Source organism: Panulirus ornatus, chromosome 18 (genome assembly GCF_036320965.1).
Source record: "Panulirus ornatus isolate Po-2019 chromosome 18, ASM3632096v1, whole genome shotgun sequence".
NCBI lineage: Eukaryota > Metazoa > Arthropoda > Malacostraca > Decapoda > Palinuridae > Panulirus > Panulirus ornatus.
The window spans coordinates 43,503,021-43,530,774 of NC_092241.1; the positions used below are offsets into that span (position 1 = coordinate 43,503,021).

A 27,754-nucleotide genomic window follows, 5' to 3' on the forward strand; every position below is an offset into this window, starting at 1 on the left:
TTAGGTGACGTGTGAATTTTTTTCCTAGGCGTATAAAGTTATTTGTGGAGGGCTGTACACTTGTATGTGTATTTATGGGTGCGCTTGCATGTATTTGACGTAGGTGTAATGGTTTGTTTAAGGGTATGAGTATGTGACACTGAAGTGAGTGTTAGTATAGCTGTACGATTAAGTTGGAGATGATATGCGTGTGTGGTGGAGGGTCGGGTGTATCTTTATGTTTACGAACGCGTGGGCATTAACCTGACCAGTGCCCAAGATTAATTTGATTTGTGCTCGTCATCGGTGAGTTCACTGTGCAGCCCATCATCATCTTAGGCCCCAGTGGGCAGATATTCATTACATAAACTGCTAGAAATTTTGCTCATTATAAGCTCTTTCACATCGCTAGTTTGCCGAATGGATGCAAAAAGTTGATACAGTGTTAGAAGCTCGGATACTGCTATGAACAATACGATGTGCCATTTCTTGCAGGATCTGTTTAGGCCTATCCCTAAAGACTCTGTTTTTTCACCATGTAATGCATAAAGTTGTATGTGTACATCCCATTCATTACCCATGAACACTGCCAGACATGGAAATTATGCACAGGAACGGTTTCTGTGGCTATCGAACCTCTGAGAACATTCACCAGAATGTTTTGTTTATAAAATTTGCTTTCCTTTCTGTGTTTACTTACAATATGAGTAACTTGTTAGGCATATCTTGTGTGATTAGAATTATGCTTCGTATTATTACTTACATGACTCCAGTAACATGCTTATGAACTCCTCCCAAGGAGTCAGCCGCCATGTTAGGGTGTCAACTGGGGCGAAGCACCAAGCGCAGTGTACGTATGTGGGTGACGGGGTGGGCGTGCTTGGTGCTACTGGTGCTTAGCCTCCTGAACTCCCGCCGGGGTCCAGACCACAGCCTCTGGAACACGATAGAATACCGTCGCTATTGGAGGCCGGCTACACCCCTGGTGATGGGCAGGTACCCGGGCAAGTTCCTGCCCTTCCTCGTGTTTCCAGTGTTGGAGGAGCGGCCGACGAAGAGTAACCTATTACTGGAGAGCTTCCCGGAGCAGCAACTGCTGCTGTCGGTGACGCCCAGCCCACTACACCACACTCCCGGCGCCGGATCCCTCACCTATACTCTCAGGTCCGTCAAACACTTGTTTGCTTATGTCTCTTCCATTTTTACCTAGTCTAACGGAAATATTACTAGGACTTAAAGCTATTTATGCCGCTAAAAGTCGACAGTTCATTGTGTTAGTTGCACTCACCCCATGTCCAGTACAAAGTGGGCTCAGAATGATCCAAGTTAGGGTTCGAGGCCGGCCTAAACTCAGCTCAGTAAAGCTAAGGTGTTACGAAGATGTAGTGAAGAAGAGTTCAGTGAACAAATATTGGTGAAAGTTTCAAGGCAAGCTGAAGCAGATAGTGAAAAAATTATGAAAAACTTTTATCATTGTTTAAGATAAAAATGATAATAACGATAATGAGGATAATGAAAATAATTGATTAGAATATAATACCCTATGAAGAGGTAAAAAGAATTCTACCGCCGTATTTACTGCGTATTGTAGAAAGCGACTACGAGGGGCGGGAGCCTGGGGCTCATCCCCTCCCCACCCGCTTCTTGTAATTAAATTTTTAAAAGACGAGAGTGCTCATCTTCCTCAAAGGCTCAGGCTAGGGTGTCTAAATGTGTGTGGATGTAATCAAGATGAGAAGGAAGGATAGATGGGTAGTATGTTTGAGGAAAGGAGCCTGGATGATCTGGCTCTGATTGAAATAAGTTTCAAGTATAAAAGTGAAGAATGGTTTGGAATTGTCTCAAGGGTAAAGTCAGAGGTTGAAGGAAGGGAAAGAGCTAAGGAAGGGGTTGCAATATTCACGAAACAGTTGTAGGAATACGTGAATGAGTGTAGGGAAGTGAGCTCCAGACTGATGTGGGTAAAAATGGAAGAGGTTTCGAGATATGGGTGATTATTAGTGCGTATGCAACTGGCCATGAGAAGGATGATGTTAAGGTGGCAAGTGTTTTGGGAACAGTTGAGTGTGTCAGCAGTTTTTATCCTAGAGATCGGGTATTAATGATGGGTTGTTTATATGTGTGAATAATGTGGCAATTTAAGGGTAACTGGGGAACATGGAGTATTTAGTAAAGTAGGAATAGGAATGGTGAACAGCTTCTAGAGATGTTTCTTCTGAAAAAAGAGGAACTTACGTAAGTATACGTGGTGAGTAAGAGAAATGTTAAGAGCACGTGTAGCGGCAGGTGTAGAAAGAGGGTTTTTCCCTGATGTTAATGCTGTGGACTTTTGTAATGAGTTGAATGAGTTTTACGCTAGATGTGATGTGCATGATTTTTCTTTGGAACGCAACACCATACGCCAATCTCTGCGACCTAAAGATAATTCTCCTATTGTAATTAAAAAGGGCTATGTCATTGAAAGCCTAAACTGAGTAAAAATTGGTAAGGCAGCAGTGCCTGATAAGATACGCGGTAAGGTATTGAGTGTGAACATCAATTCGCAAACATTCTTTGTAAAATATTTCAGCGCTCATTTGATATGTCTTGTGTACTTGAAATGTGGAAAACGTCTGTAATTGTACCAGTGCTAGAAAAAATAATTCTTTTGATAATGATTATAGACCTGTGGCACTTATTATGAAATCCCTTGAACATATTGTTAAGAAGATTTTGGGCGAACAAATATTTGATTCTATAGTTGAGCTTCACTTTGCATATATAGAGAATAGATGTGTAAAGATGCCACTTTGTCTGTTATCGATTGTACACTTTGTCGTTTATACTTATGTCGTGTATATTTATGTCGTATATACGGAATAAAAAAGGTAAACAATATGCTAAAATTGTATTTGTTATTAGTAGTGCGTTTAAAATCATCCAGCTGCATATTATGATGCAAAGCTTAATGATATAAATGTTCATTCTTATATTGTACTATGGTACTTGTTCAATAGGTTCCAATATGCTAAATTTTTTAACATACTCCAACATGAGAGTTACCGATACTGGAGCCCCATAGGGGTGTTTCCTATCACCTACTTGGTTTACATGACACATCAGTGAGTGTAAGGCAAGATATGTAAATAGCAGGATCTTCAAATATGCAAATGACACAGCTCTTTTTAAGAGTTGTCTCAACAGTGATTTGGGGGTGTAGAGAGGAATTCGAACAATTTAATGCATGGTGCAAGAACAACTATTTAGACCTTAATTTGAGGAAAACAAAAGAAAATTATTATAGATTTTAGTTGGCAACCCCCAGGAGGCTTGCCTCTATATAATTATAACGAAATGGTTGAAAAGGTTAACGACTAAGAGTATGTTGGAACAATCATAGATAATAGATTTAGTTTTGTAAGCAATGTTGACACAATTTATGAAAAGATCAGTACTAGATTATACTTTTCTCAGGCACCCGTGTAGATTAGAAGTGACTAAAATATATAAATTTTTTTTTACACAGTTTTACAAACCATCATCCCACTATACCTTGTTGGTTAGGGAACTGTGCCAAGGAGTTTAAAAGGAAATTGCTTAAGATGATTAACCAGTGTAAGAAAATGGGAGTAGGTAATATATGATCTCTGATAGAGTTATATGAACGGGCCGTTACTCAAAGATGTAATGTAATTATGAAAGATAGAAAACATCCTTTGTAACCTAAATATCAGATGTTATCTGGTAAAAGACTAAGATCTATTCAATGACGTACTGCCAGATATAATAGGTATTTTGTACCCTCAAGTGTGAGATTGTTTGATGAATTTAGAGTACAAGACTGACATCAAATGTAGGTAACAAATTTGGACATGATGACCGTGAGTCAAGTTAGGATTAAAGTGTTTTTAATATCTTTTTAGTTCTATGTTTGTATTGTATTTAAGATTTTCATTTGGACGATGTTTCTTTTTTATTTTTATTGTCTATACCACAGAAATTGTACGTTTCATTCTTATATGAATTATGAGTTATTATTATTATCATTATTATTATTAGTATTAGTATTAGTATTATTTTCATTATTATTATTGGATTGCATACTAATCGACAGGCGTGCATAAGAGAGACTCGTGGTTGTGAAAGTGTTGAAAGGGGTAGCAGGAGGGATGTCTGACCGTTATCTGGTGGAGTCAGGAGTGAAGATTTGTCCGGGTTTCCGGAAAAGAGGAAACGATATGAGTGAAAAGAGGGTGGTGAAGTAAGTAAGCTTGGAAAAGAGACAAATGTGAAGAGACACCATGAGAGATTTGGTGTAGAATGGCAAAAGTTGAGAATAAACGAAATAAAAGATAGAAAACATCCTTTGTAACCTAAATATCAGATGTAATCTGGTAAAAGACTAAGATCTATTCAATGACGTACTGCCAGATATAATAGGTATTTTGTACCCTCAAAATTATCTAATTTGACGTGGAATGGGAAATATTCAAGGAAGCAGTGTGGCAAGAGCAAGAGAATTGTGGCATGCGGAAAATGGGGGAGGTGGGCAAGTGAGAGTTGTGAGTTGTGGGACGACGAAGTATAGGTGACAGTGAAAGAGAAAAAGTGTAAATGATTGGGAAATATACAAGCGAAAGCGGCAAGAGGTCCAGGGCAAGTTGCAGTTGAAAAAAAGAGATGAGCGATTATCGTAAACTTCAGGGAGAATAAGATGTTTTGGAAAGAGCGTAATAGTATGAGTAACACAAGAGAACAAATGGGAACATCAGTGGAAGGGATAAATGGGGAAGTGGTAACAGTTAATGATGAAATGAGGAGATGGAGTGAGTAGTGTGAACGACTGTTGAATATGTTTGATGATAGAATGGCAGATGTTGGTATGTTACCACAGTATGGCCAGGGAGAGATCCGTGGTTGAGAAGGCAGCATAATATACCACTACGTTATGAACGGAAAGGGAAAAATGATGACCAAGCCAAATTTAGAAGATAGGAAAAGTGTTCCTCAAAAAAAAAAAAAAATGTTCAGGGAGCTTATTTCACACGTCAATAATGTCGTTAGTGAAGAGATATTTAGTACGGTAAATCCAGCTTAACTCGGTGACTGTTTTAGTCCACTGCCTCTCCCTCTCGTTGGTAGTGCTGGCGTTACTGTAACGAAATGTTCAGTATCAAGGTTGTAGAATCCCTTAAGTATTCTAAAACTTTCTGTTGATTTGTCCCGGAGACACCCCTTGCTTCGACATTTTGTTACGAAAGGAAGAAATATTTTTTTAATTGCTCTCCTCTACACTACTTTCAATTGGAAAATATTTTTGCTTAAAGAGGTATGGGGAACTGCATTGCATATTATAGTTGGGTTCTAATTAGACTTGCTTTTGCTTTTATATTTAAAGTTTCTGTCGATAAATCCTGACATCCTATTTGCTTTCTTGACAGTTTCATTAGTGTTGGTAGATCCCTCACACAAGGGGTGTCCTTTATCTTGTGGCCCATCAGTTCATAATTGAATTTTTTGTTCAGTTTTCCTTCTTGTAACAGCTGATATTTATCGATTTTAAATGGCATTTGTCATTTTCTAGACCATTCAGCGATCTGATCTAGATCATCTTGTAATCTTAGCCTATCTTCTTCAGTAAATATGGCATTGTTGATCGTTTGCAAATTCGGAAATTAAGTTATTCAGCCATGGATCAGTGTCGTTTATATAAATGATGAAAAGTATAGGTCCAAGGACGGATCCATGGGGGACCCAGCTAATAACAGGTGACAACGGTGATGATTCCACATTAATTACGACTATGCTTCCTGTCAAGTAATACAGTTTCCTCTGCATCAGTAATCTCCAGGGCCCGGACTTTATGCATCAATTTGACGTGAGGAAATTTGTCGAATGTTTTTTGGAAGTCCAGAATTAGAATATCTATTACTCTGGTAATGTCGTGGTTATAGGAAAACTTATGATAAAATTCAAGGAGATTTATTAGGCATGATGCTGTGTTTTCCAAATAGGCTACGATTTCATCTAGTAATTGACTCCAGAAGTTTAAGTATGATTGATGAGAGTATGATGGTAATTACCAGGTAATTCAAAGCTTTCCTTTTTGAATATAGGAGTGACGTCTGCTAGTCTCCAATACTGCGGTACTATTCCATCCTTGAGATTGAAAATGTAGGCTAACTGCTCGGCAATTCGGCGTTTGACATTTTTAATTACTCGTGGATAGAAACAACCAGGACCTGGACCTATATTAGTCTTCAAATTATCTATCTGTGCGAGTACTTCTCAAACTGTGGCGGTATATTCTTGTATTGTGTGAATGCTATTTATCAGTCTCAAAATTCGTATCGTTGCTGTCTAGTGTAAAAACAGAACTGAAAAATTTGTTCATGGTTATTAGTTTTCATCGTCCTATTACTATTTCTTACAATGCTCATTTCATACTCTCTCATGGCTTGCTTAATAAGTCTTTATAGGTCTCCCTAACTGTGTTTTATTGCGTTGCAATATTTTGGATCATTGTCTGACTTTTTAAGCGCGCAGAGTTTATTTCTGCGCCGTATGGCTCTTGCGCTATTTAGGGACTACCATTCTAACCTGTTGTTGGTATTATTGTTTTATTGTTGGTTCATAAATTGACGCTTATAACTAGCCCATAATTCCTCTGGGAATGAACCAGCCAGGGTGAGACTCTATAATGCGTCACGCAACTCATTAAATCCGCCCTTTTAAAGGTGGGGTGATAATACTGGTTTTAGGGGAATCGGTTTTGATATTTACATCGAACCTAACGATGTTATAATCACAAGTACTAAGATATTCACCAACAAGGGTATTAGATAGTACGAACTCTGGGATGCGAGAACTAAAACGAATATGTTAGCTTCGCTTGTCGGCTTTGTGACAATTTGGTAAAGAAAATTATCTTCGACATTCAGGACATTCATATTCTATTCGTGACATAGTTCACCAGTTCATTTCTCGAAGATTATCTCCCAGAATGATCGAATCGCTATCCTATATTCCTCGTAAATTCGTACCTGACGGCTTCAGTATCTGCTGTCTATTTTTTATTGAGCGTCTTTATACGACGTTTAAGTAAATATTGGAAAATTCTGTGCTAATCTGAGCACACGAGTGTTCAACAGCAGATGTTATAGTCTGAATTTTGATGGGGTTTAGGTAAGATTTTAGTAACATACAGTGCAGTTCCGCCTCCTCGACCGTCTCTATCCCTTACAAATAATGTATAGTTTGGAAAATGTTACTCGCTAATCAGATCGTTGTTTTTCGTGTTCAAAAATGTTTGTTAATCCCATGATATCGACGTGTTTTGTGTTTACCAAGCAACGCAGTTCAGCTATTTTGTTTAGGATGAATCTTGTATTCTCGTAAAGTCCATTTACTCTCTTCATGTGATCACTGGACGAGGCTGGTGGTGTGATTTGATGACCAGCTGTTTCTAAACCGAGGTGTGACGAGCCCCCGTGACCCGCCCCCTGTCGTCACTGTGGGTAGGGAACTCTATCTGACTCCCTCCACGTGACATGACCTCTACTGCCTGTACCATGTGATCGACACACAGACCTCTGTTAGGCCTTAACAGTAATGTTTACCTTGCACATGTAAGGCAATTTGATCTTTGATTCACACAGCTAGGAGGCTCGTCTCTTTATTACTCAGGTGAATGCGTTCTCTGCTCTGTAATCCTCTATCTTCTATGAAGTCGAACCAAAGTTTTGTAAAGCCGATTGTAACATCTATACACAGGATTTTCAGTCTCTCATTTACACCTAACGCTCTACGTAGAACATGGTTACCCACATTTTGTCAAGGGAGAGGGCCAACTATAATTCAAACTATCTTTGAGGGTGCCAATCAGCTCGCTATATTCTTGTACGATAACTTCTGAATCTGCATTCTTATGGCAAACGTAGGGTCTTAGGGTCGGAGAGGTGTGATAAGTATGAGAGTCATGGAAAGTACTTTGGTAAAGACAAGAGAGTTGGTGAAAGAATTGCGTAAGATGTAATATGGCAAGGCGACTGGATTGGGTAGCATTATAGTTGAATTTCTCAAGGAACGGGTTGACTTTGCTGTTGAGTGATTAGTTATGATTTTCAGTATATGTATAGATTAAAGAAAGGTAACCGAAGACTGGCGAAATGCATATATAGTGCCACTGTATAAAGGCAGTGGAGACGATGGTGAGTGTTATATGAGAGATCGGTGACTGAGAGTGTGAAGGCATGTACAGAGCATCAGCCTGGGGAAGAACAGTGTGACTTCAAGCGGTAGAGGATCTATAGATGAGGTGTTTGGTTGGAAGAATATGTGTGAGAAGACAAAGAAGCAGTAGAATTTATATGCGACATTTATGGATATAGAGAAAGCGTGTGTTGAGGTAGATGGAGATGCCTTGTGGAAGGTCTTACGAATACATTTTGTGGGAGGAAGGCTACTAGATGCAGTAAGAAGTCTCGATCAAAAGTGCAAGCGCGTATATGAGTAGGAGGAGTGGAGAATTTGTTCCAGGTGAAGGTTGGGCTGAAGCAGGAATGCGTGATGTCACCGTAGCGGGAAGGTGAAAGGCGGGTATGGAATATAGAGAATTGGAAAGATGAGGTATACAGTACGCGTCGAGTTGTCAATGGACTGAATCAGTGCATGTGATGTGGCCGGGCGAAAACGTAAATAGGTATTCGGGGCTTGGTTGTGGATAGGGGCGGGTTTGATGTTTTTTACATGACAGGTAGAAGCTCATGCGGCCTTTCTTTGTCTGGTCCTGGTGCTACTCCTCGCTAATGAGCGAAATGACGGACGATTATGAAAACAATAGTAATAGAAGAAGAAACAGAAAAGGAAATATATTCCCTCACGGAGGGAAACATAATTCGTAAGACAATGTGTTTTGGAGGCATGAAGCGTAAGAAGGCTACGTATCCCCGCTGGAAGATCTTAACGAAACCTGAATTTAAGAAACAGTTTAGACGAAGCGCAGATCAAATCCGAGGCGAAGCAGATCTGAGAGATGTGAAAGTAAAGCCATAAGTATATATATATATATATATATATATATATATATATATATATATATATATATATATATATATAAATACATATATATATATATCTTTCTTTTCTTTTAAACTATTCGCCATTTCCCGCGTTAGCGAGGTAGCGTTAAGAACAGAGGACTGGGCCTTTTTTGGAATATCCTCACCTGGCCCCCTCTGTTCCTTCTTTTGGAAAATAAAAAAAAAGAGAGGGGAGGATTTCCAACACCCCGCTCCCTCCCCTTTTAGTCGCCTTCTACGACACGCAGGGAATACGTGGGAAGTATTCTTAATCCCCTATCCCCAGGGATATATATATATATATATATATATATATATATATATATATATATATATATATATATATATATATATTTACCTATATAAATACCTATATAAATATATATAAATAAAGTGCGTAAGACAAGGAAGCAAATGGGAACTTCAGTGAAGGGCGCAAATGGGGAGGTGATAACAAGTAGTGGTGATGTGAGGAGATGGAGTGAGTATTTTGAAGGTTTGTTGAATGTGTTTGATGATAGAGTGGCAGATATAGGGTGTTTTGGTCGAGGTGGTGTGCAAAGTGAGAGGGTTAGGGAAAATGATTTGGTAAACAGAGAAGAGGTAGTAAAAGCTTTGCGGAAGATGAAAGCCGGCAAGGCAGCAGGTTTGGATGGTATTGCAGTGGAATTTATTAAAAAAGGGGGTGACTGTATTGTTGACTGGTTGGTAAGGTTATTTAATGTATGTATGACTCATGGTGAGGTGCCTGAGGATTGGCGGAATGCGTGCATAGTGCCATTGTACAAAGGCAAAGGGGATAAGAGTGAGTGCTCAAATTACAGAGGTATAAGTTTGTTGAGTATTCCTGGTAAATTATATGGGAGGATATTGATTGAGAGGGTGAAGGCATGTACAGAGCATCAGATTGGGGAAGAGCAGTGTGGTTTCAGAAGTGGTAGAGGATGTGTGGATCAGGTGTTTGCTTTGAAGAATGTATGTGAGAAATACTTAGAAAAGCAAATGGATTTGTATGTAGCATTTATGGATCTGGAGAAGGCATATGATAGAGTTGATAGAGATGCTCTGTGGAAGGTATTAAGAATATATGGTGTGGGAGGCAAGTTGTTAGAAGCAGTGAAAAGTTTTTATCGAGGATGTAAGGCGTGTGTACGTGTAGGAAGAGAGGAAAGTGATTGGTTCTCAGTGAATGTAGGTTTGCGGCAGGGGTGTGTGATGTCTCCATGGTTGTTTAATTTGTTTATGGATGGGGTTGTTAGGGAGGTGAATGCAAGAGTTTTGGAAAGAGGGGCAAGTATGAAGTCTGTTGGGGATGAGAGAGCTTGGGAAGTGAGTCAGTTGTTGTTCGCTGATGATACAGTGCTGGTGGCTGACTCATGTAAGGAACTGCAGAGGCTGGTGACTGAGTTTGGTAAAGTGTGTGAAAGAAGAAAGTTAAGAGTAAATGTGAATAAGAGCAAGGTTATTAGGTACAGTAGGGTTGAGGGTCAACTCAATTGGGAGGTGAGTTTGAATGGAGAAAAACTGGAGGAAGTGAAGTGTTTTAGATATCTGGGAGTGGATCTGGCAGCGGATGGAACCATGGAAGCGGAAGTGGATCATAGGGTGGGGGAGGGGGCGAAAATTCTGGGAGCCTTGAAGAATGTGTGGAAGTGGAGAACATTATCTCGGAAAGCAAAAATGGGTATGTTTGAAGGAATAGTGGTTCCAACAATGTTGTATGGTTGCGAGGCGTGGGCTATGGATAGAGTTGTGCGCAGGAGGATGGATGTGCTGGAAATGAGATGTTTGAGGACAATGTGTGGTGTGAGGTGGTTTGATCGAGTAAGTAACGTAAGGGTAAGAGAGATGTGTGGAAATAAAAAGAGCGTGGTTGAGAGAGCAGAAGAGGGTGTTTTGAAATGGTTTGGGCACATGGAGAGAATGAGTGAGGAAAGATTGACCAAGAGAATATATGTGTCGGAGGTGGAGGGAACGAGGAGAAGAGGGAGAACAAATTGGAGGTGGAAAGATGGAGTGAAAAAGATTTTGTGTGATCGGTGCCTGAACATGCAGGAGGGTGAAAGGAGGGCAAGGAATAGAGTGAATTGGAGCGATGTGGTATACCGGGGTTGACGTGCTGTCAGTGGATTGAATCAAGGCATGTGAAGCGACTGGGGTAAACCATGGAAAGCTGTGTAGGTATGTATATTTGCGTGTGTGGACGTATGTATATACATGTGTATGGGGGTGGGTTGGGCCATTTCTTTCGTCTGTTTGCTTGCGCTACCTCGCAAACGCGGGAGACAGCGACAAAGCAAAAAAAAAAAAAAAAAAATATATATATATATATATATATATATATATATATATATATATATATATATATTTTTTTTTTTTTTTTTTAATTTTCCAAAAGAAGGAACAGAGAATTGGGCCAGGTGAGGGTATTCCCTCAAAGGCCCAGTCCTCTGTTCTTAACGCTACCTCGCTAATGCGGGAAATGGCGAACAGTTTGAAAGAAGAATATATATATATATATATATATATATATATATATATATATATATATATATATATATATATATATATATATATAATTGAATAATTGAATCTTCTATCATTAAATACACAAAGAATTATAATATTAATATTAGTGATGGTCTATACAAATTAGATAACTTTATTGTTGATCAAATTTGTAAAATGATTAGTGTATGAACGCTCGTTGTTTGTTTTGTGTCTCCCCTGATGATGTAATTATTACACGAAAGTGCACTTGGCAACCTTATCGTGTTTCATTTTCCCCGTGGACTCAGGAATATCTTGATCACGCGCAAAATTGTGATTCTTCCCAATATATATATATATAGGGGATAGGGGAGAAAGAATACTTCCCACGTATTCCCTGCGTGTCGTAGGAGGCGACTAAAAGGGAAGGGAGCGGGGGGGGGGGGGGGGGGGGGGGGGGGGGGCTGGAAATCCTCCCCCTCTCTTTTTTTTTTTTTTTTTTTTTAATTTTCCAAAAGAAGGAACAGAGAAGGAGGCCAGGTGAGGATATTCCCTCAAAGGCCCAGGCCTCTGTTCTTAATGCTACCTCGCTAACGCGGGAAATGGCGAAGTGTGAAAAAAAAATATGTATATATACAGAAGGTTCCTTGGAAACAAAAGGAGAATCATTATCTAGCTTCTACTCCTCGGTTGTACCCAGTGTTTCGCTTTAAGGATGATTTCCTCATTGAAAATAGGCTTTTATAACTTCGTGCTGACCGATTATGGCCAGAAAATGATCCTGAGCTTTTCTGGAAACTAGGTCTTGAGACGAGCGTTTATCTTTAACCCTCAAGGTTCGTTGCTGGACCTGCAGCCAAGACAGACCAGGGTATGCGTATCTTTGCACCCCATCGCGAACAACCCTCGTGGTAGCTTTATACCCTAAGCCACCGAGGATACGTCCAACAGCGACGACTGACGAAGGATTCACGCCTTCTTCAATACAGAATTCCCGGTAGTTCTTCATCAGATCTTCCCTAACTACAAGATCTGATGGCTCGTTCGTTTTTATGATATTATTGACAAAGAACTTGAGGAAAGTGTCATCCTTCTGCCTATCTGTGAGAACCTTCAAAGACTTCCTTCTCTTAGGCTCCACGGGAACTGGGTCTTCGGAGTCTCGTTTCCTTTTAAGCCTTGATGTACGTTTCTGGACCTGCACCCACGACAGACCAGGGTATGCATACCTTTGCACCCCATCACGAAGGAGCCTCGCAGAAGATTTCAACCCTAATCCACCAAGGATGCGTCCAACAGCAACGGCTGATGCGGCATTTAACCCTCTTTCATGGCAGAATTCCCCGTAGTTCATCATCAGGTCTTCCCTAAGTATGAGATCTGATGGCTCGTTCGTTTGAATGACATTCGTTTCAAAGAACTGTAGGAAGGAATCTTTTTGATTCTTTCTATCTGTCTCGTATATGTACTCAAGGAAAGATTGCGATGCTATTTTGTAGGAAGTTAGTACTTGTTTATTTCCAATCACTTGATCACCAGAAGAGGTTCCTTGAACTCCATCGGAGACCAGTTTCTCCTCGACCCTCGAAGTCTGTAGCATCTGTGAGTTGGATTTTTTCTTCAGTATGGTTTTTTTGTTGGGACTTTTCCACTGAAGACCTCCAAAAGCATTTAAATATCCGGTACCTTGGCGGGCCTTCACCTTAAGAGTAGGTTTGTAACCCAAGATGGCCAAAACATTTTCTATCATGACGAACGGTGCGTCTTCAACTTGGTGTTTCTGGCAGTATCTCTCGTACCTGGTCATCAGTTGCTTCCAGATGACTATAGAAGCCGGGTCATTCGATGGATAAATGTGCTTATGTAGGAACTTAGATATGAACCTTTTCACGGGTGTCACTTCATGAACGTTCTTGTCTTTGACTTCCATGGTCTTTAAGGTTGCCAAATGGAAGAGACATGATATTACGGTATATCCTAGATACAGACAGAGAAAATAGTCGAGGTGGATTCACAAAGATTTCCATTGAACTGACCCGTAAAGATAGTATGAAAATCAGGGAGTAGTGAAGATAAGATTGTAATAAAAAGGATGCCATCCATCTGACCCATAAGACTCAGGTAAAAATGATTATTAAAGATGAACATTTGGTGAAGGTGAAAATGAGGTGGTTGTGCAGTTGAGGAAATACTTGAGATTTGACTTCTATAGTGAAAATGAAGTTGTAATGAAAATAAGATTGAGAACTGAATATCAAAGTATAGCGAAGATGTGGTAGTAGTGAAGATAAAAGGCATATCGAATATGAGGATGTAGTGAAGATGAGGATGTATTAAAGATGAGCATTTGGTGAAGGTGAAAATGAGGTTGTTGTGCAGTTGAGGAAATACTAAAGATTAGACTTCTGTAATGAAGATGAAGTTGAAAATAAGATTGAGAACTGAATATCAAAGTATAGCGAAGATGTGGTAGTAGCGAAGATAAAGGATATATCGAAGACGAAGGCATGATGAAGATGAGGATGTAGTGAAAACCTGAGTGAGATAAAGATAAAGATAAAGGTACTGAAGATAAAGGCACAGCGTGAATGTGGGAGTAGTGAAGATAAAAGGCATATCGAATATGAGGATGTAGTGAAGATGAGGATGTATTAATGATGAGCATTTGGTGAAGGTGAAAATGAGGTTGTTGTGCAGTTGAGGAAATACTAAGATTAGACTTCTGTAGTGAAGATGAAGTTGTAATGAAAATATGATTGAGAACTGAATATCAATGTATAGTGAAGATGTGGTAGTAGTGAAGATAAAAGGTATATTGAAGACGAAGGCATGATGAAGATGAGGATGTAGTGAAAATCTGAGGGAGATAAAGATAAAGATAAAGATAAAGGTATTGAAGATAAAGGTACAGCGTGAATGTGAGAGTAGTGAAGATAAAAGGCATATCGAATATGAGGATGTAGTGAAGATGAGGATGTATTAAAGATGAGCATTTGGTGAAGGTGAAAATGAGGTTGTTGTGCAGTTGAGGAAATACTAAAGATTAGACTTCTGTAATGAAGATGAAGTTGAAAATAAGATTGAGAACTGAATATCAAAGTATAGCGAAGATGTGGTAGTAGTGAAGATAAAGGGTATATCGAAGACGAAGGCATGATGAAGATGATGTAGTGAAAATCTGAGTGAGATAAAGATAAAGATAAAGATATGGGTACTGAAGATAAAGGCACAGCGTGAATGTGGGAGTAGTGAAGATAAAAGGCATATCGAATATGAGGATGTATTAAAGATGAGCATTTGGTGAAGGTGAAAATGAGGTTGTTGTGCAGTTGAGGAAATACTAAGATTAGACTTCTGTAGTGAAGATGAAGTTCAATGAAAATATGATTGAGAACTGAATATCAGTGTATAGTGAAGATGTGGTAGTAGTGAAGATAAAAGGTATATCGAAGACGAAGGCATGATGAAGATGAGGATGTAGTGAAAATCTGAGTGAGGTAAAGATAAAGATAACGATAAAGGTGTTGAAGATAAAGGTACAGCGTGAATGTGAGAGTAGTGAAGATAAAAGGCATATCGAATATGAGGATGTATTAAAGACGAGCATTTGGTGAAGGTGGAAATGAGGTTGTTGTGCAGTTGAGGAAATACTTAAGATTAGACTTCTGTAGTGAAGATGAAGTTGTAAGGAAAATAAGATTGAGAACTGAATATCAATGTATAGTGAAGATGTGGAAGTAATGAAGATAAATGGTATATCGAAGACGAAGGCATGATGAAGATGAGGATGTAGTGAAAATCTGAGTGAGATAAAGATAAAGATAAAGGTACTGAAGATAAAGGTACAGTGTGAATGTGGGAGTAGTGAAGATAAAAGGCATATCGAATATGTGGGTGTAGTGAAGATGAGGATGTATTAAAGATGAGCATTTGGTGAAGGTGAAAATGAGGTTGTTGTTCAGTTGAGGAAATACTAAGATTAGACTTCTGTAGTGAAGATGAAGTTGTAGTGAAAATTTGATTGAGAACTGAATATCAAAGTATAGCGAAGATATGGTAGCAGTGAAGATAAAAGGTGTATCGAAGACGAATGCATGATGAAGATGATGATATAGTGAAAATCTGAGATAAAGATAAAGATAAAGATAAGGGTATTGAAGATAAAGGCACAGCGTGAATGTGGGAGTAGTGAAGATAAAAGGCATATCGAATATGAGGATGTATTAAAGATGAACATTTGGTGAAGGTGGAAATGAGGTTGTTGTGCAGTTGAGGAAATACTTAAGATTAGACTTCTGTAGTGAAGATGAAGTTGTAGTGAAAATATGATTGAGAACTGAATATCAAAGTATAGCGAAGATATGGTAGTAGTGAAGATAAAAGGTATATCGCCTGATGAAGATGGGGATGTAGTGAAAATCTGAGTGAGATTAAGATAAAGATACAGTTAGTGAGTAAGGTGTGTGTTTTGCAAGGTTTTTGCACTGAAACAAGTAGTAGAAGAAATGATGGAAAAAGTAAGGGCAGGATTTGTAGATTGTATATTGTGTTTATTGTCTATGAGATTGAACCATTTGACAGAACTTCTGCCGTATTGCTCCTGTGTTATGCTGAAAGAGATAAGAAGGATTTTCCATGATCGTCTTGTACTTAGCATTTATGTATAAGACATTGTCTTATTCACGAAAGTGCATGTCCTGGAGCCTATTTCACGTGCCAATAATGTCGTACGTGAAGAAATAATTCGTACAATCGAGATTAAATCGGTGACTTTTAATTTTATTCTATACCCTCTCGTTGATAGTGCTGGCGCTACTGTAAATTTTCATTATCGACGTTCAATCCTTTATTTTAAAACTCTTTTGATTTGCCTCGGAGAGACCTTTTACTCAGGGAAAACATGTTTGATTCTCGCAATCTGTCATCATATATTTTGTTAGGCGAGGAAATCAGTTTAGTTGCTCCCCGCTACACTGCTTCCAATTGTAGAATTATCCTTGCTTAAGTGTGTTTTGGGGGTGGGGGACTACATTATATATTCTAGGTGGGTTTTGAATTGATTTGGGTATAGTGGCAATATCACACTGTTGCTTTTCTATGTAAAGTTTATGTCAATAAATCCTGACATCCTATTTTCTTTCTTTGCAGCTTCATTATAGTGTTGGTAGATCCCTAACACAAGGGGTGTCCTTCACCATGTGGCCCATCATTTCATAATCGAACTTTTGTTGTTTTCACTTGTAACAGCTGATATTTATTGAGGTTAAATGGCATTTCCCATATACTAGAACATTCAGCAATTTTATCTAGATCATTTTGTAATCGCGTATCTTCAGTTAATATGACATAGCTGATCTATTTGTCCTTTGCAAATTTATACACGAGATTATTCAGCCTTTACATCGTTAATATAAATGATGAAAAGTAAAGGTCCAAGTACGGATGCCTGGGGACCCTACTAATAACTGGTGACCACGGTGATGATTCATCATTCATTACGACTCTTTGCTTCTTATCACGTGACCAGACGTCTGTATCCAGATTCCTGTGCCACCGGTAATCCCCAGAGCCAAGACTTTATGCATCAGTCTAACGCGAGGAAAGTTATCGAATGCTTTTTGGAAGTCCAGAAATGTAACATGTTACTTTTGTCTTGTAGTTATTGAATGATTTATGATAAAATTCAAGGTGTGTAAAGGCATGATCTGTGCCTTTTAAAACCATACTGTGCATTACTGATCAGACTATGTTGTTCCAATTAGGCTACGATTTTAGCTTAATGATCGATTCTAGAAGTTTGAATGTAATTGATATGAGGCATAATATGACGGGAATTGTCAGGTAATTCAAGGCTTTCCTTTTTTAATATAGGTGTAATGTCTGCTAGTCTCCAGATCTGCTGTACTATTCCATTCTAGAGATTGACACTGTAGGTCAAAGGTTCGGCAATTTGGCGTTTGACATTTTTAATTATTCGTGGATAGAAACAATCAGGACCTGGACTATTATTGATCTTTAACTTATCGATCTGTATGAGTACGTCTCTAGCTTTGGTGGCCGATTCGGGTGTCGTATGAGTGCTATTTATCACTGTCTCAAAATTCGTGTCGTTGCCTTATAGTGTAAAACAACTGAAAAATTTGTTCGTGGTTATTAGTTTTGATAATTCATAATGGGTTTCCCGCCATATTTTACTGATAAGTTTCCATCAAAAGTGTAAGAGCGGGTACGAGTAGGAAGAGGGGAGAATTTGTTCCAGGTGAAGGTTGGTCTGCGGCAGGGATGCGTGATGTCACCATGGCAGGAAAGTGGACTGAATCAGTGCATGTGATGTGGCCGGGCGAAACCATAAAAAGGTTTTCGGGGCTTGGTTGTGGATAGGGGCGGGTTTGATGTTTTATACATGACAGCTGTAAGCTCATGCGGCCTTTCTTTGTCTGGTGCTGGTGCTACCTCGCTAAAGAAGGAAACGACGAACATGAAAATGATGATTATAGAAGAAACAGAAAAAAAAACATTCCCTCTTACGGAGGGAAACATAACTCGTTGATGTGTTTTGAAGGTGTGAAACGTAAGGAGGCTACGTATTCCCGCTAGAAGATCTTAACGAAACCTGAATTTAAGAAACAGTTGAGACGAAACGTGGATCAAATATGAGGTGAAACAGATCTGAGATATGATAGTAAAGCCATAGGTATATAAAGAAGTTATATATATATATATATATATATATATATATATATATATATATATATATATATATATATATATATATATATATATATATATATATATATATATCAAAAAAGGAGGTTCCTTGGAAACAAAAGAATTAATATCTAACTTCTACTACTCAGTTGAGCCTAATGTTTCGCTATAAGGAAGACTTAGTTATAGTAGGCTTTAACATCTGCCCGATCGACTAAGCCAGATCAGGGTGAGTAACTCTGAGAGCCTTCAAAACCATTCTCAATAGGGTCTACGGAAACCTGATCTTCAGACGCGTTTCCTCTTCGTAACCCTCGAGGTGCGTTGCTGGACGTCCATCCAAGATAGACCAGGGTATGCGTATCTTTGCACCCCATCGCGAACAACCCTCGTGGTAGCTTTATACCCTAAGCCACCAAGGATGCGTCCAACAGCAACGACTGGAGCGGCACTTATCCCTTCTTCACTGCAGAATTCCCGGTAGTTCTTCATCAGATGTTCCCTAACTACAAGATCTGATGGCTCGTTCGTTTTTATGATATTATTGGCTAAGTAATTGAGGAAGGAGTGTTGCTTTTTCTGCCTATCTGTGAGAGCGTTTAAAGTCCTTCTCTTAGGCTCCACGGGAACTGGGTCTTCAGGGTCTCGTTTTCTCTTAAGCCTTGTTGTGCGGTTCTGGACCTGCACCCACGACAGACCAGGGTATGCATACCTTTGCACCCCATCGCGAAGGAGCCTCGCAGAAGATTTAAACCCTAGTCCACCGAGGATGCGTCCAACAGCAACGGCTGACGCGGCATTTAACCCTCTTTCACGGCAGAATTCCCCGTAGTTCATCATCAGGTCTTCCCTTACTATAAGATCTTATGGCTCGTTCGTTTGAATGACATTCGTTGCAAAGTACTCTAGGAAGGAGTCCCTTTGTGTCTTTGTATCTCTTTCATAGATATACTCAATGAAAGATCTCGCAGTATCGTTGTAGGCAGCATTTTCAGTACCTTTAGTCATCTGGTCAGAAGAATGTGTCTGTTGTGGAACTTCATCCGAGATCCGTTTCCCGTGAACCTCGTTTGTTTGGGGTTTTGGATGGCTGGATACTTTTGTCACCATTGTGGTTCGGTTATAGGGACTCTTCCATTGGAGACCTGGAAAAGCATCAACATATTCGGTACCTTGGCGGGCCTTTTTCACCTTAGCAGTAGGTTCATATCCCATGGTGGCCAAGACATTGTCTATCATGGCTGATGGTGCGACTTCAAGCTGGTGTTTTTGGCAGTATGTTTCGTACCGGGTTATCAAATGGTTCCTGATGACAATAGAGATATCGTCGGGTGATGGGCAAACGTACATATGCAAGAACTGACACAGCGATCGTTTTTCAGGTTTCAGTTTATAACGGTTCCTTCGTTTTACTACCATGTTGTCAATATTACCGAATTACTTTACTTAAGTGTGAAGGAACAGGGTGCTATATTGCCTAAAGATATGGGTAATGATGTTGAGAAATTAGTAAAGATGGAGGCTTAAGATAAACATATCGGCATAGTGAACATTACCACTGACCTGACCCGTAAAGTGTTAGATAAAAATGATTAAAAATGACGATGTGTTTCTTGAGGGTTAAGAAACATCACTATTAAGATGAAGTTGTAGTGGGTATGTGAGGATATGACGAAGAAGGAGTATTGAAGATTAGGGTACAGCGTGGATGTGGGAGTAGTGAAGATAAAAGGTATATCGAGTATGGGGATGTACTGAAGATGAAGATATATTAAAGATGAGCGTTTGATGAAAGTGCAGATGAGGTTGTTGTGTAGTTGAGGAAATACTGAAGAATAGACAGTAGTGAAGATGAAGTTGTAATGAAAATAAGGGTGTGACGAAGATGAGAGAGAACTGAATATCAATTTCGAAGATGCGGTAGTAGTGAAGATGAAAGGTATATCGAAGATGAAGGCATGGTGAAGATGAGGATGTAGTGAAAATCTGAGTGAGATAAAGATATAGTTGGTGAGGAAGAAGGTGTGTGCTTTTATAGAAAAAGGTGTTGGCAGCATTTATAGATTGTATCTTGTGCTTTATGACAAGAGCTACGTAATGTTTATTGCATATGATATTCAACCATTTGACAGAACTTGTGCCGTACTGCGCCCAACACTGAGTTTTGCTGAAAGAGATAAAATGAGATAAGAAGGATTTCCCATGATCGTCTGGTACTTGGCGTGTATATAGACTGATAGACAATCAGATCGATAGACCTTTTATTATTAACAAAAATGCATGTCCTGGAGCTTATTTCACGTGCCAATAATGTCGCACGTGAAGAAATATTTCGTGCAATCCAGATTAAATCGGTGACTTTTAATCTTATTCCACATTGTCTCGTTGGTAGTGCTGGCGCTGCTTTAAAGAAATTTTAAATATCGACATTCAGTCCTTTAATAATTTTACAACTTTCTTTTGATTTGCCTCGGAGAAACCTTTTGCTCAGGGAAAACAAGTTTAATTCTCGCAATCTGTCATCATATGTTTTGTTAGGCGAGGAAACCAGTTTAGTTGCTTCCCAGTACACTGCTTCCAGTTTTAGAATATCCTTGTAGAAACATTTAAGAAATCAATAATGGTGTGGCAAGCTAAGCCTTTAGATGATCGCCAGGTTTACTACATGTTCCCAACATCTTTGCAACATAATGAAGAAAACAGCACCCGTGAAGAAAATTTAAGTGCGACATACACCTTCATTCTTTGTCGGCGAGTTTTGAACAGTGCTTTCCTAAAGAAAAGTTGCAAGATAGAGAAAAGCACTGGGTAAAAGACCCTTACGCTTTTGAAAGACCAGAGGCTGTTGTAGGGCTAAACCTATCCTAACCTGATCAAGATTATGAGGTTCATCATCTCACAAGTGATAACATCAATAAGAATCAGTCATCATCTCTGTCATCATTTTGGATGTGTTTTCACATCTAAGTAAGGAAAGTATCTTGCTTTTGATAACTTTTACAAATATATACCAATGTGATGCTGGTTTCTCAACCCTGACAAAGCTAAGAAACAAAGAAAGGAACCGACTCAATCCTTCCTACAGTGGACATGCCGCAGTGTGGCGTTATCCTCCTGTAAGCCAGACTGGGCCCAGATAACTAGTAACAAGCAGGCACACCAGCCGTGCACACTGAACACCTAACTCTGTGCTATTTTTCTCTACTTTGTTACAAGTTACACAGTAGTTCTACATATTTTGTAATATTTTTATAGACAAAATTTACAATAGCAAATTTTCAGCATATGCAATTTTATTGAATCCATATACGTATATATGTATGCGTTTGTGTGTATGTACATATGTATATATTAGTAAAAAATGTTCATACCGGATGGAGAAAGGTACAACAGACGTGCAATAGGGTCGTGAAGGTAATATATAAAATCAAGCTGGGTCGCAATGAAAAAAGTTTGAACACTGTGTCACCAGAGGATAAAGTTATCACAGCAGTAGGGAGTTACAGGTAGGCTACACCGGTCGACAGACTGGTGGATGGAGTGGGCGGGCAGGCGTGAGCAGTTGACTATACAAGGTGAGGAATGCCACTGTGACCGGGAACCTGATCCAACTGCCCTGTATATAACCCCATGTGAGACGCTACTTCGTCATACTCTCTTGAGGAAGACAACTGTCAACACATTGAGCATTAAACCCTGACTAGCAGCTCGAATCTCATTGGTACTATTACTATCCTTCAGGATGAACTGGGGCCTCACGTATCTCCACTATGTAACTGTCCGACGTCCTGTCCTCCCGCTGCAGCGAAAAGTCACCTTACAACACTGATGCGGACCTGGCGGGCAAGTGAATGACTGTTCAAAAGATGTCAAAGCGTCGCCAGCGCTCGCCAACTCGCTCCACCAAACAACAAGCAGAGCTCCGTCAGCAGTGTGATGGCTGTGGTACCGCGATACATCCTGAAGGAGGAGAGAGGCAATATCCTGCCGGGGGAAAGAAGTGCACCCATTGAGGCCACACGGAACGCTTCAGGAAAGTGTGTCGCAAGAAACTACAGGATCCGCAGTAACTCCGCGACAACAACACTCGACGTCGGACTGTTATACCTGACGGGACACGTCGAGAGGCTCTGCTCTGCACGCCCGACACCGGGGTAGACACGACAGCCATTGCACCACGACAGCTGCAACAGCTTGGTTTCCGCTACTTGGACCTCTCCTCTTCCCAGGAGGAGGAGGTTCTAGAACACTCACTGTCTTATACTGTGAAAGAATAGAGCCATTTAGGGATATATCTAAACAAACCCTGCAAGAAATATCACAACACCTTATTGTTAATAACAATATACCTGAAATTCTGTTTGTATCCACTTTTTACATCTAGTCGGGAAAACTTGTTATATGAAACTTTGTAATGTATGTAATGAAATACCCGTTATGAATTCTAATATCCTATGTAATATCAACCCACTCATAGGATGAACATTGGATGCACAATAAATTTGCTGGGATTATCGGTACAAATCAATCGTGATAAACAGCAGTGACTTGTCACCTTTTGGATGATTTAAGGGAACACCACCGCCGACGTATTCCGTGACAGAGACGACGCCCTGCTCTCCTGGTATGACGCCAGAGCCCTCAGTATCATCCCTGCTAACTACTCCAAGCAGATAGTCACTTCACAACAGATGACTGGTTGATGTTAACCCTGATACCCCCGCGCCGAGTAGTTGAAAGAGCATCGCCAGAAGCTTCTGGAAGATTTCAAGGACGTCCTGATGGACACAGAGGAGTTCTTCCATAGGGGAACACAGCCGCAGGAGAATGTGCTGCCCCTTACACTCTACACTCTCCGGGCCTGGCGAGCAGACACCGTGCAGATGCTGGGCATCGTGGTGCAGCAAGGGATCATCCAGTCACCAGGTGACGAGGTATCGGAGTGTTGTCATCCCATGGTGGTCGCACCATCATAACTCCTTGGCGACGTTACAAGATACTACGTAGCCTTATGAGATTCGTATCCACAGGTAACGAATTTTACATATGGCGACATCGCGCTCGAAGGCGTCAGCAACTGTGCCAGGGTCGTGGATGACGTGCTCGTCTAGGACGCGACCTACACAGTCCACCTTCAACGTGTCCGAGAGATCCGTCAACGATGCCGCAAGTAAGGCATAACCATGAACCGCAGCAAGGTTGTGTATGCCAGCCAGTCTGCCGGGTTCTGTGGGTATGGCACCACAGACGAGGGTGTGACTGCAGACCCAGGTAAGGTGAGTGCCATCACGGATTTCCCCACCACCACCACCATCACGGACCTCAGGTCATTCATAGGTCTCGTGAACCAACAAGCAGACTTCACCCCGAGCATAGCAACAGCGGCAGACACCCTCCGCTCCCTTCCCAGCGAAAGTGAAAAAAAAAACCTGACCTCGATCCCAGTTCTCGCCTCGCGTCTGAAAGGAATGGTGTACGCACTATACCGCCACGATGATAGGTGGAGGCTGGTGCAATGTGGCTGTTGGTTTCTTTGCGACGCGGTGACGAAACATGTCATCGTGGACTTAGAGCTCGTGGCGGCTGTGTAGGTCATGAGAAAGTGCCGCCTGTATCTGCTAAGTCTACCACACTTCGATCCCATCATTGATCACAAGCCGCTGGTGCCCATTTTGAACGACTACACACTGGACGCTGTGGAGAACCCACGGCTCCAGCGTTGGAAGAAGGCGACGCAGTTTTCCTTCACGACAGTGTGGTATCGGGAAAGAGCACGCAATCCCGGACGCGCTCTTACGCTCACCTGTGGATGACCCGACCCCGGCAGAGGCGGACGTCTTTTGCTTCTTACGTAGCCGCATGATGGCCAGAGCAGTGGAGGTGTCGTCGCTGCCCCCGTCATCCAGGAGATACGTACAGCTCCACGACGTCTTCATCGCAGGTGTTCCCACGGTCAGGAAAACAGAATCAGCAGCACTACGGGACTTGTGGAGAAGACGAGACAGCCTAACTACTGACGAAGGTCTCGTTCTACACGTCGCCCGGCTCATCACCCTGCCGCACTCCGCCTGAACGTCCATCCCGCCTTCACGACTTTTACCGAGGCATAGAGGCCACAAAGCGCCGTGCCCGGCCGACGTTGTGGTGGCTTGGCATCATGAACACCGTGCAGGCACGTGACGCGTGCCAGACTCTCCTCCCATCCCAGGTAAAGGAGCCGTTGATGTGTGACCCCCTTCCCCCATCCTGAGCTCTCGAGGACGTCTCTGCTGACCTATTCTCCCACTCGGGAAAGGAATTCCTACTGTACGCCGCTCGTCTGTCTGTCTGGCCACACGTTGGTGAGTACAGAGGGAAGTCACATCCAGCAGCACCATCAAGCCTCTTCGTCAATGTAGGCGTAACTGTCTGTTGCCACAAGGAGACTGGATCTCAGTTCCCCAGCTCCGAATTTCGTGCCTTTCTTAAGCTTCGGGGCGCGACTCACCACGTCTCATGACCGTTCTTCCCACAAGCCAACGGTCATGCTGAGGCCTATGTGAAGCAGATGAAGTACCTCATCATCAAGACCGAGGACTGATGGAGGTACCATCTCCCCCTCTCCCCCGACACACACACACACACACACACACACACACACACACACAGACGGCCGGTCACCCGCTTAGATCCTGCTCGGTCACCTGCTGAGTACAGCCTTGCCAGCACACCGCCGCTCCTTCGATTCCAGAGTGGCAAGACGCAGCGGATGAGTGTGACGCACTACAGCAGAAGGCGGAGGAATACTGTAATAGCACCGCCCACCCCCTGTCCCCTCTCAAGGTTGGTGAACCTATCCGCATGCAAGATAGCGTCAGGAAGCCGTGGAATACAGCAGGGACAATCGTAGGTATCAGTCGCCACCGGGACTGCCACATCAAGTTCCCCGCCACCTTGACAGTCAGCACTATCGTCCCAAGCCCGACAGCCTCCTCCTTACACGCCAGAGAAGAGGGAACGATAACAGCTCGTATGGAGGACGAGCATAAAGTTCGTTTTTCCCTGTCCTCCACACCATCCAGACGCAGTTACCGCACACGTGAGCCTGTGAACGTCTGGTTATCTATCTTCAGACTTCCCCGGTAGGGAGCTGGACGAGGTTTATGTTGTGCATTCTCATGCATCACACTAAGTCTCATGTATCCCTATGCGTAATGTTGATATGTAATGTATTACACTTGTCTTCCTTTTATTTTGAACAAGCGCCATCACTAAAGCGATAATCCGATAACATAATTATTGAAGCTAATTTTTGTTCTCCGACTTTTATCCGTAATTAACTTCTATAATCGTTATCGGACCAGCTAACTTCCGATAACTCGATTATTTTATTTCGGTAATTTCCGTTAATTTTTTGTTCAATAAGATTTTTATCGTTTACGTTTTCTTTTAAGTTCTTCATTATGATTGTAATTCTTTGTTGTTAATATTATATCTTTTATTAGGAAAGCTTAAACTATAATTGGTTATATAACTGATACACTTTGATCTTTCTGTTTATTGTCATTTACATGTATACATATATGATAATATGCCACATTTTATATAGATGAAATGTATATCTTAGGTATATTGTTTATTTGTTTTGTATGTCCAACATAATCATGCAGTGCTTAATATCTATTGCTTCTGTATAGCGATGAAAATTATATTGTTTGTAAGATAATACAAAAAATATCAAAACCAGATTAATCTTCGCCTTACATTTGATTATGATAATAGTTCAGCCACCAAACTGGACCCCGGTGCTAACTGCCCCACTCCCCTGTACTGTTCCTGTACCACACAGGTACAGTGCCAGACGTGTCCATGGATCTTCTTGGTTAACACTTGCCAATTATCTGGCTGGGAAAGAATCCTAGGAAGATTCAAGAACTGTAATTATTATATATAAAGCTAAATAGAATACTTTAAACATACTTCAAAATTTTTAAAAGATACGAAAAAAAATGGCAAAACTTCAAGAAAATGCTTACATACTTTTTGGACGGCGTAAATTAGCAATTTCTATGGGTTTTGAAGCTTTTTTCCTTGTTTTTATTTTTCTGCCAAAAAGTTATCGTTACCGGATTATCGCTACCTTCCAATAACTAGGTATCAAAATTATCGGATTATCGATATCGGAAATAGAAATTGGGATTATCAGATTATCGTTATCGAAGTTAACTTTTTAGTCGTCGGTGCCCAACACTGAGCGTCACGCGCTCTATCGGCAGAAATGATAAGTTCTCAGGCAGTCACACTCCCTCATGTCTCACTAATGGTAATGACGTCGTTGTTTATCTACAAAGGCGAATGTCTCAAAGTAGTTAACTCGTGCAGAAAAAGAAGTCATATGCAACTTAATTAGGTGTCAACGAATGAGTGAATGCTCCTCGTGGGATAGGCTTCATACTGAACCCGGAATGACAGAGGAAAGGCTTATTAAAAAAAAATGTCGTGCATGAAGCTTTACATATTGTGGACCATGTATCACATGAACATTGATGCGAGTCTTGTAGTACACGTCACATATGTGAGGGTTGTGACAACTTGCGTCACCAGAGAGCAATGAGCGGGAGTCTTTTAAAGTCGTTATGCGGAAAAGCACCATTCCATCATCTGGCGCCGGATCTACTTAGTTCTCGGCTCTCTCTTTTTCGTCTCTTATTCTTTATCATTGTTTTGATATATACAACAACAGATTAGATTTGTGTCATTCAAGCGTTTATATATTCATACAGACAATAAGACGCTTCACCTCGAACAGCTGAGCTATGGAGATACCTTCTTTCACCTTTCCCGCCATCTTATATAATCATTATAAGTCAGGACTACAAACACCTAAAGAGCCTTCCTTTCTCCATTCTTTTTCTTACCATATTTTACTGTTATTCGAAATAGTCATAAGTGGGGGCCTGATTCTGCTCATGCCATGACGGGCACAAGCCAAAAACTCACATTTTCTTTTCCTTTTAGTTGCATGCGAGGGATACAGCAGACTCCATACCTCCATCCTGCAGAAATGTATTCGTATTGCACCATCTAAATTACGTTATTTAATATATATATATATATATATATATATATATATATATATATATATATATATATATATATATATTCTTTCTTTTAAACTATTTGCCATTTCCCGCGTTAGCGAGGTAGCGTTAAGAACAGAGGACTGGGCCTTTTTCGGAATATCCTTACCTGGCCCCCTCTGTTCCTTCTTTTGGAAAATTAAAAAAAAAAAAACGAGAGGGGAGGATTTCCAGCCCCCCCGCTCCCTCCCCTTTTAGTCGCCCTCTACGACACGCAGGGAGTACGTGGGAAGTATCCTTAATCCCCTATCCCAGGGATAATATATATATATATATATATATATATATATATATATATATATATATATATATATATATATATATATATTGGAAAGGATCACAGTTTTGCGCGTGATCAAGATATTCCTATGAGTCCACGGGTCCAGAGTTTATTGATGA

The 27,754-nt window shown here is 40.7% G+C and overlaps 1 protein-coding gene across 1 annotated transcript in view; it reads left to right on the top strand.

Annotated features, from left to right (window-relative positions):
• The first annotated feature begins 748 nt into the window (after positions 1-748).
• The window catches only part of LOC139755039 (probable methyltransferase-like protein 24), a 109,510-nt gene continuing 82,504 nt past the window's right edge, over positions 749-27,754 (top strand). The window contains exon 1 of the mRNA XM_071673005.1: positions 749-1,143. Coding sequence (XP_071529106.1) covers positions 791-1,143 — 353 coding nt within the window. The 5' untranslated portion in view covers positions 749-790. The remainder of the gene's footprint in view (positions 1,144-27,754) is intronic.